We start from the raw sequence: 16,898 nt of genomic DNA on the forward strand, positions 1-16,898 counted from the left end.
AACCAAAATGACCAAAAAGCAAGTAAATTATGGAATGCCATGATACAGTGCATAAGCACTGTAGTATTTTCTTGTTCTGGGAGTGTGATTTGAAACCTTAGCTTTTTTAAAAGCTGTTCTTTTCAACATACATATTGAAAAGCTCTGTGAAATGTACAAGCTTTCAGCAGCAGACTTTGCTTTGAGCCAAGGGGGTTGGACTAGATGATCTTCTGGAGGTCTGTACCAATCTCCGTGATACTCAGAATCTCAGATCTTGCCTTAAAAAAACCTCTGTTTGGATTAAATTTCTATTTCAGTTGTCAAAAGGAGTCAGACTTATGAAGAGAAGTGCAAACAGAAGCAAAGATGGCACTAAAATTCCAATGTTTTAGTTGTTGCTTTTTTTTTTTGACAAGCCAATAGGAGAAAGAATTAAGATGCAGAATATCAAAATACTAAAAGATCGAGAATCTACAGGGAAAGAGGGGGGAAATTCAGACATTAACTATACAGTACAATCTAAAACATGTGGTTTATCTAGGTTGTTAGATTACCCAGATCTTAATTCTTAAATAAAATATTAGTCCTATGTTAGTCAATATCTTCCAAAAAAGGAAAAAATCCCCAGGCAACAATCATGCTAATCTGCAAAGTGTCATCATTGCACTGCTTACTGATTTATACCATTTTATTTGATCTTTCATCATCCCTGCAGAATACGGGTGGCATAATTTTACAGTGTATTTTAAATATTAACAAAGAATGCAAAATTGAACAGCCTCCAGAAAATGCAATATACTTTGACCCTTTCAAGGAAAATGTATTTATATAATTACCTATATACAGGGAGTTAAAATTCACATAGGAAAAAAGTAGCCACTAAAGTGGCATTTGGACCTATTTTTTGATAATTATACAGTGAAGAAAAAGCCCTAAGGAATAAAAACGCAGCACAGGTTTCCAGTGGTTGCAATTGCATTCAGCTATAAATAAAGCTTGTGGAAAAAGGTAATAATATCTGTTAAGAGTTCAACAAATGCAGCTGAAAAAAGAATTCAGAAATACAGTGTCTGCTTTCAGATCTGATACAGCAAGTCCAAAGTTAAAAACAGGGAACAGGAGAAGAAGATGCAAAGAAACAAAACAGGAATGCAGAATACTGTTGTAACACAGGCATCTAATGTTACTTGTGCAAAATATACCCTCTGTGTGCTACACAAACTAATTACTTCATCCCTCCCTTAGTGAAAGTCCACGCCCTGCCACACATGTAAGAAATATCTTTCTCTAGTCATTTCTGTGATTCAGTTCAGGACAGGGTTTCACAATGCAAAGCACTAGGAAGAATACAAGTATAGTTTTGTGTCACTCCATTGCTCCTTTCTCCCTACCCTTGTGCCTTGCACATCAGCTCCCCAATCATGCAGGCACAGGTCCACATGGATTCCTCTGTGAACTACAACACCACATCAGAGAACAAATTTAGCTTTTAAGAAGGCTAGTCTGACCAAAAAAACCCAACAAAAACAAAACAATAAACCAAGGGAACAATTAAAAACAGGATGTCCAGATGTAATCTATGTTAGTATCATACAGCCTTCCACTAGTCTTGTGCATATTACAGATGAAGCCTGGTTTGTAGAGTCTGAAAGCAAGCAGCATACATGGCCTGACAACCTGGGGAAACTTCTTATAGTCCTTGGGTGAGCCTGTAAATCATTGTAAAGGTCCAGATGGTTTGTTTTCCAGAAGATAGGTAATTGCTGTGTACAGTCAAAAACACCCTTCTATAGGATGTGTTCTTTGTTTAGAGGACAAAAGAAATTTGTCTTCACTGTCTTTAGGCCAAGGCAAACCACAATAGCAAAATTTGATAGTGTTGTCCAAAACTCAAAGTGTCAATTCAGTCAACGACCCAGGTATGAAGTCACCTGCTACAAAGCTTCTTAAATTAGATTTTTACTGTTACTTTCCATCTTACAAATGAACTAGACATTACCAAAGTGATCAGACACCACCCTGTTAGCAATGATGCTCCCTTACCAGAAGCATCAGATAGTTACTGAGGCCCAGCTGCATCTCAGAAGGTATCTCATAGATAGAGAAGCATTTCAGTCATTCAAGGGCTTAAGAAAAGAGAACAACTGTGAATTTTATCTTATGCTGAGATACCAAATTTGTCTCAGGTACATGGAAGTTTTCAAATCCTGTCAAAGGTCTTGTCTTAGATCTAAGAAAGATTTTAGCATCACCAGTTTAATCCCATTTAAAAACTTTGCTAGTCATTGCCATGAAAAGTGAAGTGTAAAATCCTATGATGGTGCCCAGTACCAGTAGCCCATACTTGGGTAACAAAGCTTTGGTGCCAAAGAAGCAGGAATTGCAACAGCAGCATAAATACCTCAAATTCTCACTGACAGGCCAAGCTACCCTTCCAGATAAAAGAGCTGGCAGTGTATCTAGCGGCTTTGTTCATCCTGATCAGTTTTGAGCAAGACAACCAAAACAAAGGCTACCATTTCTGTAGGCCTTAAAACTGTCTAGTGAGGATAATTCATCATTTGGCACAACAGCCTTGGCTAGCTTTGATTTTTAAAATATATATATATTACATACATATGTATTTATATGCCAAGATCTATTGGTTTTCCTCCAACTTGAGATGCGCAGCCAGATATTCTGAAGATTTCCAGGGCAGTTCCAGAAAGGGACAGCTCTTGAGTTTTCAGCAATTAGCAGAAAACACAGAACACCTTTGTAGCCAGGATGATGATCCGGGTTGAGAATAAGAGAGACAAAGCATCCCTTTGTTTTCTATCAAGAGATCTGCCAATCATAGAGGTCTATCCTTCCGACTCATAACAAGAGAAAAAAATAGTCTTGTTTATTTTGCTGGAGAAGTCTTCCATATTGCACTCCAGTGTTAATACATCCAAAACAGGTTCAGCAAAAGTTTGACCCAGTATGTGCACTCTGTGCTTAATTTGCTTTGTTCATACCAGTGCACAGGATGGTACCTTGCTGGGTGCTTATGTCATGCTGACCCAACCAGTACAGAAACCTTCCCAAAGAAATAATAAACAAGGTTGGCCACAAAAGGAGGGCAGAGAACACTACTGAAGATCAACATATTTTAATTTATCAGCCATTGTTTACACAGAGATGATACAGTAAAAGGTATTCAAGATATGCAAGTTCTTCTAGTCTAAGTGGATTGTATACAGATCAAACAACAGAGTAAGATCTGAGGAAGCAATATGCAAGAAAGTGTAATACATGGACCAGTGCTCCAAGAACTAACAACTGGTCAATTATTGCCTAGGCACTAGTGGACAGAATTAGCAAAATGCTTCTGCATACCTGTAGCATCCTGATTTTTCCTGAAATGTTTGTCTTTCTGGTATTTTGAGTCAAATCAAGGGCTTACAGTCTTTCCAATATACACTGATTACTGTTTGTACCAAAGAACGTGCTAAGTGCACTCACTGATTAACGGACCGACAATAATTTGTGATATATTTAGAACAAGTCTAAGAAACATTTTTTTCATGGTAAATAACATCTTCCCATAGGAAGGTTTCTTAAACTTGGAGCCTACAGTTTATTTTGAAAGCAAGTTCTCATACAGAACAGCTTCATGAGATTGGAACTACTTGTCTCGAGTCATTTCATGAGCCTATGAACTAGCTACATAGTGAAGTGACATTAAGAGATTTTTAAGTATAGATGTATAATGAATCATACCTATTTATTAGTCATCCTAATGAATACTTGCAAATTATTCTGTAATAAAGTTATTTTAACAAATTGAAGAATACAGACATATGTCAGTTACCGGGACAATTGCACAGCTTACTGTCAAGCAGTTCTAGTAATTATTTAAAATGGTGATTAGATATCACATCAGATGAGATATTTTAGAATTCCTTGAACTTAGCTTACATTATGGAAATTTGCTGTGTATAATTACATTACTGAGAAATAGCCATACAGTAAATGAATATGCAGAGCTCTTTATTTAGCAGCCATAATGCATCTATCTTTACTAAATCATCTGTTTACACTTCAATGATGCTTGCAGAACACCATTAGCCTTAATTTTCAACTTGCTTTCTAGTAAAAAAGTAAAATCTATAAGAAAGGAATAAGACTGAACTGCTAAAAAAAAAAATAGCAGGATTAAAAGAGAGTACTTAGCACAAACTGATTACAGTCCATGATTATGGCTCCCAGCAATGCTTCTTAAACACTGTCAATTTGATTTCTCAATTAGAGTCGGCAAGAAAATACTAAAATACTTTAAAACACCATTTTTCACGTAATTACCCTTTAAAAACATTTACGTAAAATCTTGCACTTTTTATTTGTACAAGCCATAGACAAAGTACAGACAGTAATCTGAAGCTTCTTAGCAAAATTACCTAACCTCACACAATGACATTTTCTTGCTGTTCTTAAACTGCACATATGCTAAACAGAGGTCATACCTTTTTTCAGAAGCTTTTGCCATCTTTTTTAAAACAAGCACAGTTGCTCAAAGTTCTAATGCATTTTTCATTACTTCTTTGCATCAGTCTTCTCTGGCAAGTGCTCCAGCCTCATGGCAAAGGCCACAGCAGCTGAACATAGGGACTAGGAGAATGAAGCACCACCCACTGCAGGAGAAGAACAGGTTCGTGACCATCTAAAGAACCTGAAGGTGCAGAAGTCTATGGGACCTGATGGGGTCTTCCATGCCTCCTGAGGGAGCTGGTGGATGCAGTTGTTAAGCCTCTCTCCATCATACTTGGGAGGTCATGGTGGTCTGGTGAGGTTCCCGCTGATCAGAAAAAAGGTGACATAGCCCCTGTCTTTAAGAAGGGTAAAAAGGAAGACCCAGGAAACTACAGGCCAGTCAGTCTCACCTCTGTGACCAGCAAGGTCATGGAACAGACCCTCCTGGAAAATCTGCTAAGGCACATGGAAAATAAGGTGTTGACTGGGGACAGCCAACATGGTTTCACTAAGGGCAAAATCACGCCTGACCAACCTGGTGGAGTTCTATGACAAGGTTACAGAGATGGTGACATCATCTACCTGGATTTGTACAAGGCATTTGACACTGTCCCACATGACATCCAGGTCTGCAAACTGACAAGACACGGATTTGACAGATGGACCATTCAGTGGATAAGTAATTGGCTGGATGGCTACACCCAGAGAGCTGTGGTCAATGGCTCAGTGTCCCAGTGGAGACAAGTTATGAGTGGCATTCCTCAGCGATCGGTACTGGGACCAGTGCTGTTCACCATCTTTGTTGGAGACATGGACAGTGGGATTGAATGTATGACCAGCAAGTTTGCTGATGATACCAAGCTGCGTGCAGCAGTTGACACCCTAGAAGGAAGGGCTGTCATCCAGAGGGACCTTGACAGGCTGGAGACGTGGGCCAATGCCAACCTCCTGAAGTTCAACAAGGCCAAGTGCAAGGTCCTGCACCTGGGTCAGCACAACCCCAGGCACAAATACAGGCTGGGAGAAGAATGGCTGGAGAGCAGTCCTGAGGAGAAGGACTTGGGGGTGGTAGTAGATGAGAAGCTCAACATGAGCCACCAGTGTGTGCTAGAGCCCAGAGAGCCAACTGCATCCTGGGCTGCATCAAAAGTAGTGTGGCCAGCAGGGCCAGGGAGGGGATTCTGCCCCTCTACTCTGCTCAGATCCCACCTGGAGTACTGTGTACATTTCTGGTGCCCTCAGCACAGGAAAGACATGGAGCTGTTGGAGAGGGTCCAAAGAAGGGCCACAAAGATGATCAGAGGGCTGGAGCAGCTCTGCTATGATGACAGGCTGAGGGAGTTGGGGCTGTTCAGCCTGGAGAAGAGAAGGCTCCAGGGAGACCTCATAGCAGCCTTCCAGTACCTGAAGGGGCTACAGGAAAGCTGGGGAGGGGCTTTTCACCAGAGAGGGCAGTGATAGGACAAAGGGTAACAGGGTAATGGTTTTAAACTAAAAGAGCTGGGATTTAGATTCATCAGGAAAATCAGTTAATGAAAGAGAAGTCCACCAGGGGAGTAGGCCTTCCTTCAAATAGCCAGAGAAAATACTTAATAAACCTACACTTTTCATCTTGCAAAAGGAAGCTGAAACATGCAGCGTAACTCCAAGGAAACACAGCATAGTTCAAAATGAAGTATTTACTGTAACATATTATCCATTGAAAGCATTCCCTGTAGCAATTACGAAACAAGCTACAAGATATTGAACTAAGAAAATACAAAATATGGTCAAAGAAACAGTAAAAGAGGGAAGACAAAATTGGATGGAGCAAAGAAAGAGAAATGCAAAGATAAATAATGGTTATAACACGACAATAAATTAAACATGGGTTCTTCAAATTATGCCAGACATTCATGGTTTGCAGTGCTCATAGCAGATATGTGAGTAAGCACACAGTGCTACTCTCAAACAGATGCACAGATATCACAGTGGCTAAGAGCATCCCACCCTAGAGCAAAGCACGCAGTTCTCCATGGGCACAGGAGCAATAGCTCCCATGTTCAAGTGTTCAGTTCCTTCACAGTCACTTCTGTATGTAAAACTCAGGTATAGCAATATGACCCAAGTTAAAAGAGAAATTGGTGCATTTGCAGAGAGTGTGGATTCTCTTCACTCCTACTCAGTTTTTCAGAGGACAGAGAATCCAATGGTAACACATTGTCTTCATAGCTCAAATGCTCTTAAGCAAAACAAAATAAAAACTTCAGTTTTAAGCCTTGAAAAGAAGTCACACTAAAAGGCTATAAAATTAGTCCACCTCATACAGGGAAGAAAACCCCAGAGTTCCAGTAATTCAGAATTAATTCTATTCTCTTGATGTTCTAAACCAACGGATATGTTAAGAGTATTTTCTGCAGAAAAGCAGTATCTATCTAGAGGAACAGTTTTTGACTGACTGTCAAGAAAAAGAAAACAGAGCAACTTATATTAGAAAACTTTAAGAATCAGTTCTCAGGTACAGGTAAAAAGTTTACAAACTTTTCAGGGACATTTTATAATGTGCTGATAATAGAACATGAAGTATTAAAATGCCTATCTAATTTTTCACTGATTCATCCCTGGATTGACACTGGCTCATAGGATTAAATCCATTTTCACAGTTATAAATATTCAAATTTTCATCTGTGGGACTCATAAAGCACTGTTTCAGTAGAGCACTATATGGGGTTAGATGGATTAAGGTGAAACATATACATAAATTCCCACTCTCCAAGTCAAGACTTTTGAGAAACACACCGAGACCAAAAAAAGTATTTGCAATTCCCAGCAGCAACCAGAATTATTTCTCAAAGCATTCTATCATTTTCCTAATTTTGAGTTCCATTAAATCAGAGCCAAACCAACCAAAATGTCCAAGTGAACACTATTTGGATTAATCAGTTTAAAAGGTCTGGAATTAAAATATCCACACTATCCAGACAATAAAACCAGTAACAGTCTGATCCCAACATCTCCAACTGCAGCATTCATTTCAGGAATGACTAAGTAGGAGCATGCAGAAAATGGGAACAATCCCTTCTACAACACCAGAGTACCTTAGCCATTATTTTGATATTGAAGGAATAAGGTAATTAACACATTTCTGTCACTAGGTATATGCATTATAAGATTTGTAAAAATAATCAGTCCACTGAATCCATGTCCACTGTTCCCTTGATAAGCAGAAAAAGCTGGGCTCTTCAGGACCATTTCTCTCAGAAACACGAGACTGACACCATCTCATTTTAATACAAGGAGAAGACAGTCATCTATCTATATCTTGGAAGAAAAAGTAGATCCTCATCAGTTCCTGAAAGGGGTTGTACTTGTAATTAAAGGCAGGTTAGAAATTGTATTAAAACATTTAAGCTATTACCTCTCCTATGAAGACAACCATAACACAATCCAGTTTTTCTTCAGGGGACAGCTTATCAATAAGGGAGTGAAGAGTTTCTGTAAGGTAAGACTTGACTTTTCTTTTCACTGTAGGTATTCCCATTACAATGGAAACTGAAATAAAATAGAACAGAAACTTTCAGTCTTTCAGACTTTCAGTCATTTCATACATGAGATAGAAAACAAAAATGTTCCCTCAAAATAAAGCATTGCTAAAGAAATGCAAAGAGTTAAAAGAAAGAGATAACAGTAATAAAAATAGTTTAAAAATATACCACCCATCATCAGGAGCATGATTAACATAATCACCACCAACACTCAGAGCAAACACAGCAAACAAAAAAAGGTAATCCTAGACATGCCAGTCTACTGCATAGGCAATAATCAAGAACCATGCTAAGAACTTAGAGAGTGATTAAACACCCTAAGTAAGTTTTATTTTTCAAATTGACGTAACCATTCTTTACAGCTCAAGTACTTCTCTGAAGTAATATTTTTAAAAGACACTGCTGGAAAAAACCTCTAGTACTTTCCTTGCACTTGATTTGGGTTCTTCTATAAAAACAAGCCCAGGTCATCAGGACTGTCCAGAAATTCCTCGCTGAAATCTCTTATCCCTGTTAAAAACACCTCAGCTGCAAAACAACCTGGTCTCAGCTACAATGCTAACAACATCTTTCAGCTGGCCTTCTGACTGCTGTGCTCCTTAACTTTCCCATAGTCTTTTTTCTGCACTCCACCCCACACCCAGGGCTGGCTACCTGCTAGGAACAACAGGAGGAACACAGCAAAAGGCATCATGAATTTAGCACCAGCATTCTGAGCCATCTGTGTGAAATTATTTACAATATCATAAATATATAAAATCAATCAACTATTTAAAATGTTGTTTATCTTTCCTTATAGGGCCTGCTTTGCCTAGCAACTACACATTAACAAGCTCTGAATATTTAAAACAAACACTCAAAAAGCACAGTAACCAGGAAAGAAGAGAATGGGAAAATAATTTAAACTCAGAATTTTCTCCCTCTTTTTAATTAAATAAAACTGATTCCAGTCTCTATTTTGTAATTTCAAACTTCAGTCACATATTCCCAGTGGGATGTACTACAGGCTTCACTTAAAATAATAAAGGAACATGAGCCTTTTCCTTCCTGAATAACAATGTTGAAATAAATTGTGTTTATAGTCAGAAAAATAACCCTGTGCCTTGAACCCACACTTTTGTAACACAGGCATGCCTTCTGTTAAAGGATGGAGCAAGAAAATACAGGTCAGGAGTAACTAATGCTTCTTTCAAAAGAAGGACAGGCAGAAAAGAAAAAAAGAAAGGTCTAGTGTCCAGTATCATGAACAGCTCATGTTAGATGGCACACAGAGAACAAAGGATGCATTGGTGGGGCCTTCAAGCTTAGGGAAAACACACACACATATCCTTTGAGACACATCAGCTTGGTTGGGCTTTATGCTATTTACCTTCTACAGCTCCATGAACAGGATACCATGGAGCTATCCTAATCAAAGCTCAGTATTTGTGAGGACTAGGACAAAAAAAAATCAACAGTATTGCAGCACAACACTGATTTCTACTCCTCCTCCAATGAGTGTCCACATTTTATTGATGCAATTATATCTGATTATCCTAGTCCTGCCAACTCTAAGTTACACATTTAAACATATTGTTAAAAAAATACCCAGAAAGAAATTCTTAAATAATTGTATCATGTGTGGATGCCCCACAGATCTGAAAAGCCAAAAAGATATGTCCATTAGCAGTTCAGAATATGTAATGCTTGAGCTTTGTTCCCCTTTACATAACTCAAAAAAAAAAAAAAATCACCCAAACTAAATGCCTTTTAATGTGTACCTTAACGTGGCATGGGTTGTGACTGAGATTATGCACAAAAGAGCAAAGCTGAAGGCAGTCTCCTTTCATCTTGGCTTCAGTGCAAATTCTGAGAGATATCAATATCACACAAGTTATATGCAATGTCCTTGATGTACCAAATAATGCAGTAAACTACATTACAAAAACTAAAAAGTCCTCCAGATATAAAACATAAACATTGTATCAGCATACCTCCTGTCCTTCCAAGGCCAACCTGCACAGAAGGTTGAAGGCTTCCTTCATTTTTCAACAAATGAGGCAAATGGTAATAGATATTTGGCACTTGAAGAGATTTTTTACTTGTTAGCTCCTTCAACAATTTCAGTGTCTCATCTGCAAACAGAAAAACATGAAAGCAGTCATGCTGAAAACTAGTATGAAGGTTTATGCAGTGGTAAATAGTTCAAAATTTCAATGTTGGTCCTAACTGAAAGACAGAACAAATGATGCATTTTACTGAGGCATTGTATCTTGTGTACAAAGGAAGCCTTTCCTCATTTTAATTTCTTAAATAAACGATGACTGAGATTATTTTCCACAGAGTTAATACTTACCTCAGTACATCTAAGACACACTGTGTAGTCACAGAAGTAAAGAATGCTCCATTTATTTAGGGGTTTGGGGTTTTTTTGTTTGTTTGGTTGTTGTTTAGGAGGTTTTGTTGTTGTTGGTTTTTTTTCCAGTGAGTCCAAATGGGAGGCCTTATATACTTAGAATATTTTCTAATTCTGCTTACAGAGCTTATCTCCATAGAGTGATATTACTGCAAATAATTTTTCAAAGCTACAAAGACATATTGCAATACACTGCACATACAGATATAAAATAGCATTTAATATACAATTGAAATTTTGAATATTTCTGCAATAAAATAAATGCCAAAGTGAATTTAATTTAGTCCATTTGAGTACTTAAAATAATTCTTGCTCTTTATAGAGTAACTGCCTCTCAGGATGTCCAGGTGGCTCTCAAAGTTGCAAATAACAGTTTTTTAATTCCCCTGCTGTGCAAGTTGATTTTCTTACATCAAGTGTGAAAACAACTCTTTTTTCGAACACCATATATGATAGCATATGGACCTTTGAAAACTTATGGGCTTTATAATATCAAGTTAAGTAAAAATTGTACTCAAGGTTTCCAGGAAAAAACGGAATTGCAAAGTGAGAAAAGTAATGCCATAAATGTCGCTCCTCTCAGATTCTGAGTGTAGCTTCTAAAAACACAGAAGGCTTTTATTGTGGGTTTTGGTTTGGTTGGGGTTTTATAATATTTTTTGAGGGTGAAACTAAATTCCCAACCACTGTGATTCTATAGCAAATACCACATAATATTATGTATAATTAAGTACAATAAACTTCATAGAATCATGGAATGGTTTGGGCTGGAAGGGACCTTAAAGATCATCTAGATCCAATCCTCCTGCATGGGCAGGGACACCTCCCACAAGACCAAGTTGCTCAGAGCCCCATCCAACCTGCCCTCAAACACTTTCAGGGAGGGGGCTTCCACAACTTCCCCGGGCAACCTGTGCCAGTGTCTCATCACCCTCACACTAAAGAATTTCTTCCTAATGTCTAACCTAAATCTCCCCTCTTCCAGTTTTAATCCAGTTCGTCCTCTCACTACCAGCCCTTGTAAAAAGTCCCTCCCCAGCTTTCCTGTAGCCCCTTCAGGTACTGGAAGGCCACTATAAGGTTTCCCTCTTCTCCAGGCTGAACAACGCTAACTCATTCAGCCTGTCTTCCTGGCAGAGGTGCTCCAGCCCTCTGATCATCTTTGTGGCCCTACTAGGGACTCGCTCCAAGAGCTCCACATCTTTATGTTGGGGGCTCCAGAACTGGACACAGAACTCCAGGTGGGTTCTCACCAGAGCAGAGTAGACAGGGAGAATCCCCTCCCTGGCTCTGCTGGCCACGCTTCTTTTGAAGCATCCTAGTATATGATTGGCTTTCTGGGCTGCCAGTGTGCATTGCTGGCTCATGTTGAGCTTCTTTTCCACTCCCACCCCCAAGTCCTTCTCCTCCAGACTGTTTTTGATCCATTCTCCAATCAACCAGTATTTGTGCTTGGGATTGCCCTGACCCAGGTGCAGAACCTTGCCCTTGGCCTTGTTGAACTTCTTGCAGTTTCCAAGAGGCCACTTCTCAAGTCTGTCAAGGTCCCTCTGGATGGCATCCCTTCCCTTCCAGCGTGTTGACCTCACCACACACTTTGGTGTCACTAGCAAACCTGCTGAGGGTGCACTTGATGCCACTGTCCATGTCATCGACAAGTGTTAAACAGCACCACTCTGAGTACCAACCCTTGGGGAACACCACTTGTCACAGGTCTCCATTTGACATCAAGCCACTGATCACCCCTCTTTGAGTGCAACTCATCCATCGAATCTATACCATTCCAGTTTGGATACCGGGATGTCGTGTGGGACAGTGTCAAAGGCTTCACACATGTTCAGGTAGATGACGGCGGTTGCTCTTTTTTTGTCCACCAATGCCATAGCCCCATTGTAAAAGGCGACCAAATAAACATCTAATACTAAATTCTGAAGACAAAAACACAGGAATCCAGACTCCAGCTGACCTCCTATCATGGCTCCACATAGAAAAAAGAGGATGTCCCAGTTGGGATCCAGACAAGTTAAAAATGTTAAAATGTGAATCAGTAACTTCAGCTGGATCAGAAAAGAGTAACTTCTCAAAACCACATTGTCTATAAGCATTTTTAGAAATAAATGTGTTAATAACAATCATAATTCCAGTATCAAAATCACTTTCTCTCTGGTTGTTTGACAGCAAAAACATACACACAGAATAGGAAGACAAGAGTCATAGACTACATTAAAAGCAGTCTTTATCTGTTCTTTATTCTGGAGATCCAGGGAACCCTGGAGACCAGATTGGACAGGCCAGTAGTGTCAGACAGAGCACTTCATCATTGATAGCAGCACTGATGGACTATAATTAAAACAACCTCACCCCACCAAAAAAAAAATATTTTGAAAATCCATAGAAAACAGTAATCCCTAGCTCAAAAAAAAGCAGATAATAGATTCAGAAAGCTTGATCCAGTATTTTGATTTGTAGAACTCTTTGCATTTATATTTCTCATTAGGTCAACACAGTGAAATTTCTGCAACCTACCAAATCAGATCTCTTGACAGAGAGTTTATATTTATTTCTTGTTCATTTTCCATCTACAAAAATCAGAGTGGCTAAAAACAGTAACAGTCTGATTTTAAAAGTTAACTTCAATAATGTAGTGAGTAGTGCACGGGCATTCTTTAATACTGCTAAACACAGCTCTTGGCAAACTTGAACACTACTAGTTTACCATTTAGTCACCAGTTATTAAAAAGGAACATTACCTGTACAATTTACAAATCCTAAACAATACCTTCGTTTGCATGCTTTCACACATTCCAGCTGATTTTAAACATATTTTAATTGCTTCAAGTTAATTTATTTCTTTTGTTTCCTCACCATTCCCCTCATGCTCTTTTTCAAAAGTGACGTAAATTAATGTCAACATATCTTCAGTATGTCAAATAAGTAACAAGAAGTTCCAAACTTTTGGTGCTAGCTGTGAAATAAGTGTTCAGTCCCTAAAGTCATAAGAATGGAGAGTGGGTGGATCATTAAGAACAGAAATTGGAAACAAAAGAATCCAACATCATCAGATATAACATACTCCACTCTTTTTTACTTGCACTGCTGAGCAGTTTCATTCAGCTTTCTTGGTGTGATTATTTTACAGTCACGAGAAGAGATATTAGTAGCACAGGGTTCTAAAAAAAGAGCTCAATCACTGTATGTACCTGAAAAATTATTCATTGCATTCTTACTCCCATTTGTCTCTGCCACTGCCCGCCTGAACTGCTCCAAGATAGCGTTGAGCTCCGAGGAGCGCTGCAGAGTGCGATGCTCGGCTATACGGAGACGTTCCTTCAAGGCGTGAAATTCCCGTTGATATGCAATCAACTTTTCTAGAGGGGGGGGAAAAAAGAGGATCCTGGTTATTTTTAGAAACAAACACCTACAGACAGATCCAACCAGGGGCAGGGACTGCTCAGCTATGCAGAGATTGTGAAACGCAAGCAGGAAGGGTACGGCCCAGCACCACCTCACCAGAGTCAGGCGCTTCCACCTTCACACAACACGCAGGTGGGAGAGCGAGTTGCCCCAGACAAGGATGCAGAGCAGGCATAAAGAGGGGGTATGTGCCTCACACAGGGGCAGCCTTCGACTCCTTGCTACTCAGCACCACAAGGCAATGCTGAATCTTTCTTGGAATGGATGCCTAAAAATCATTTCTTTTAAGAAGCAGAACAGAAGCAGTGCCTTACAAAAAGCAGAGGTTATACCTTTTGAAAGCCCCCTCTGAATTCTTTGTAAGAATGAGTGGAATTTGACAATATGTCATATATACTAATTTCAAACCCAAGTTTTAACTTCATGGTATTGTCAGTGCCTGCAAGAAAAAAAAAAAAAAATCTAAATCCTGCTAATGTAGATACATACATGTATTCCTTGGAAGGAGACCAAAAGGGAGAGACAAACACCAAAACTCATTTGCTGACTTGTACCTATGCCCTGGCCACTCAGTATGTCAGTATTTCTGGTTTGTGCATCTTTTTATCTTCCTATTGGTCTTCTCCCCAAAATGACCATGCACCATCATCACTCTCCTTCAGCCAATCTACAGGTACAGACAGGAATCTCTGAATTGATTTTATACTTTGTAATCAATATTCCAATCACACAGCTGTCATATATAGATGTAATTTTTTTTTTTTTTTTTGTGATTTATCTATCCATGTATTATTTTAGTATTTAACCTTTTAGTATTTACTAAAATACAGGGTGAGGGGGAAAATAGAAGTTTTGCAAGCAATTTGAATCTCTTCCCCTTGCTATTTTATAGTAACACACGGAATAAAAAAGGAATTAGTGTCAACTTTTCCTTCTTAATAATGCTGCATTGCCTCCAACTTCCATCAATTTACATGTATTTTCTTCTTTTATAGTTGGGATGTACTGTTCTGATTATGTTTAGAAAACATAATTAGCTAAAATGCCCTCTTTTTTGAAGATAGAAAAATAAATACACAGTTCAGTCCCTCTTAAAACATTTCCCCTGCCAGCCTTACTTTCCTTTTTTCATTAAAACCAAATGGTTATTGCTTTTGTGCCAACAAGCCCAGAACACAGATGCTGGCCCACAATACAGTGCTAGGCACACTACACACTAACAACTGAATCCAGACTGCTATTTGAAATGGTACTTGGTGCTTTAGTCAGCAGTTTTGAGAAGGCCAGGAAAATTTTCTTGAATTGCTGGCATGAAGCTCATTCTTACTTGCCAATGATAACCTAAAGAAATCAAAGATTCCTTGCAACCATGTCTACTAGCTACACCAAGGTTATAAAACATTCTAACAACCAAACAAATACAGAATTGTGTTAGTGTAGATGCCACACTCAAGTATGCAAATTATATCCCCCGGGTGATGGCAGGTAATAGAAATTCCTGTTAGTTTCTGTCTAAAGACGAAAGAACAGTTGAGCCACTAAAGGACATGCAAGGTTCTGTTGAGGGATTCTATGGCAGTGGATAACCTCAGAAGCAGCCTGTAGCATCAGAGCTCCCTCCTTGTCTTTTTTCATAGTACAAGATAGCAGAGAAACTTTGGTACTTTTCTTCTTACTTCAAAAAGGCTAAACTCCTCTGTGGCAGAGTCCATAATTCTCCTGGGAAAATGGTGAACATCCTATGGAACCTGTGGTTCAGATGCCAGCACCTCAAGTAGGAATTCAGACCCCCTTCTCTCAACTCTGACAAATTCTGGGCTGACAACATTTATCTTTCTACACTTCCTACAAGACAGCACCACATCACACACAGTGTTCCAATGATTCTGGTGCGCTAAGGAACAGCAGAGGTCTTGTTCTGGTTTGGTTTGGTGGGGTTTTTGTTAGCAGGGGAAGGGCCCCAGGGGTGGCTCCTATAAGAAGCTGAGAAGCTGCCCCTGCTCCAAACCCAGCCAAGGAGCTATTAGAGGGACAAGAGATGCACCTCTGGCATTAACATGTGAAAGAACTGAGGTAACACCTGAGCAGAGCGAGCAGAGAAGTAAGAAGAACTGAGCTGGGGAAGGAGAGCAGTGCTGATGGTTGGTGAGGAAGAGGGGGCAGAAGGTGCCCAAGCAGAAGTTTCCCTGCAGCCCATGGCGAGATGGCAGCTGTCCCCCTGCACTCATGGAGGAACGTGGTGGAACATTCCCTGAAGGCACCAAGAGGGGGGAACTTGGCCACTGGGCTTGGATGCTGTGGCCAGAGGATTTGCTGCCAGAGGACTCTGATTGCCCAGCTGTGGAAGACCCCGGGGCCAGGGGAGGTGGCTGCTCCTGAAGCAGCCCCTGACTCTGTGGGAAGCCCAGGCTGGAGCAGCTCCGGACCTCGTGGGAAGGACTCATGAAGGAGGGGTTGGTGGAGGACTCTCTGCCATGGGAGGGACCCCGTGGGGAAGCAGGGCAGGACTGTAAGGAATCCTTCTTCCTGAGGAGGAAGGAGCAGCAGGAACCACCAGCCTGTGAAGTGACTCTAAACCCCATCCCCTGTCCCCCTGTGCCGCTGGGGGGAAGGAGGGAGAGAAACCGGGAACAAAGGGATTTGGGCCCGGGAAGAAGGGAGGGGTGGGGTAACATATGCAAGCCCTGCTCTGCCTGTGTCTGTGTCCTGGGTGTGTGTGATTAGTGTGAGATTACATTGTTATTTTTCCCCAAGTTGAGTCTGTTTTGCCTGGGACCTTAATCGGTGAAGTTCCTTCCTTGTCCTTTGTTTTGACCCATGAGCTTCTAGTTGGGCTTTGTCCTCCCCATCCCACAGTGTGTGTGAGGGGGGGAGTTGAGTGAATGGCCATGGGGCTGTTCCTTTGTTGTGGTGTTAGGCCCAAACCAAGACAGGTCTAGAGGGAACAATTTACTTAGGAATACATCAGAGGAGAACCACATTAGTTCCCTGCCACCTCCACCAAGTAAACTCCATAGTGCAAAATCATAAATATCTTTCCGATAAACTCAGCTTGTAAACAGAGATCAAGGGGTTTTTACCTCCCTAAT

The 16,898-nt window shown here is 40.1% G+C and overlaps 1 protein-coding gene across 1 annotated transcript in view; it reads right to left on the minus strand.

Moving 5' to 3' along the window:
• The window catches only part of MGAT4A (alpha-1,3-mannosyl-glycoprotein 4-beta-N-acetylglucosaminyltransferase A), an 88,103-nt gene that overhangs the window by 42,686 nt on the left and 28,519 nt on the right, over positions 1-16,898 (minus strand). The window contains exons 3-5 of the mRNA XM_051610484.1: positions 13,596-13,763; positions 9,974-10,114; positions 7,874-8,007 (exon numbers count right to left, since the gene is read on the minus strand). Of these exons, the coding sequence (XP_051466444.1) occupies positions 7,874-8,007; positions 9,974-10,114; positions 13,596-13,763 (443 nt within the window). The remainder of the gene's footprint in view (positions 1-7,873; positions 8,008-9,973; positions 10,115-13,595; positions 13,764-16,898) is intronic.

The sequence above is a fragment of the Apus apus genome, chromosome 1, assembly GCF_020740795.1.
Source record: "Apus apus isolate bApuApu2 chromosome 1, bApuApu2.pri.cur, whole genome shotgun sequence".
NCBI classification, from domain to species: Eukaryota; Metazoa; Chordata; class Aves; order Apodiformes; family Apodidae; genus Apus; species Apus apus.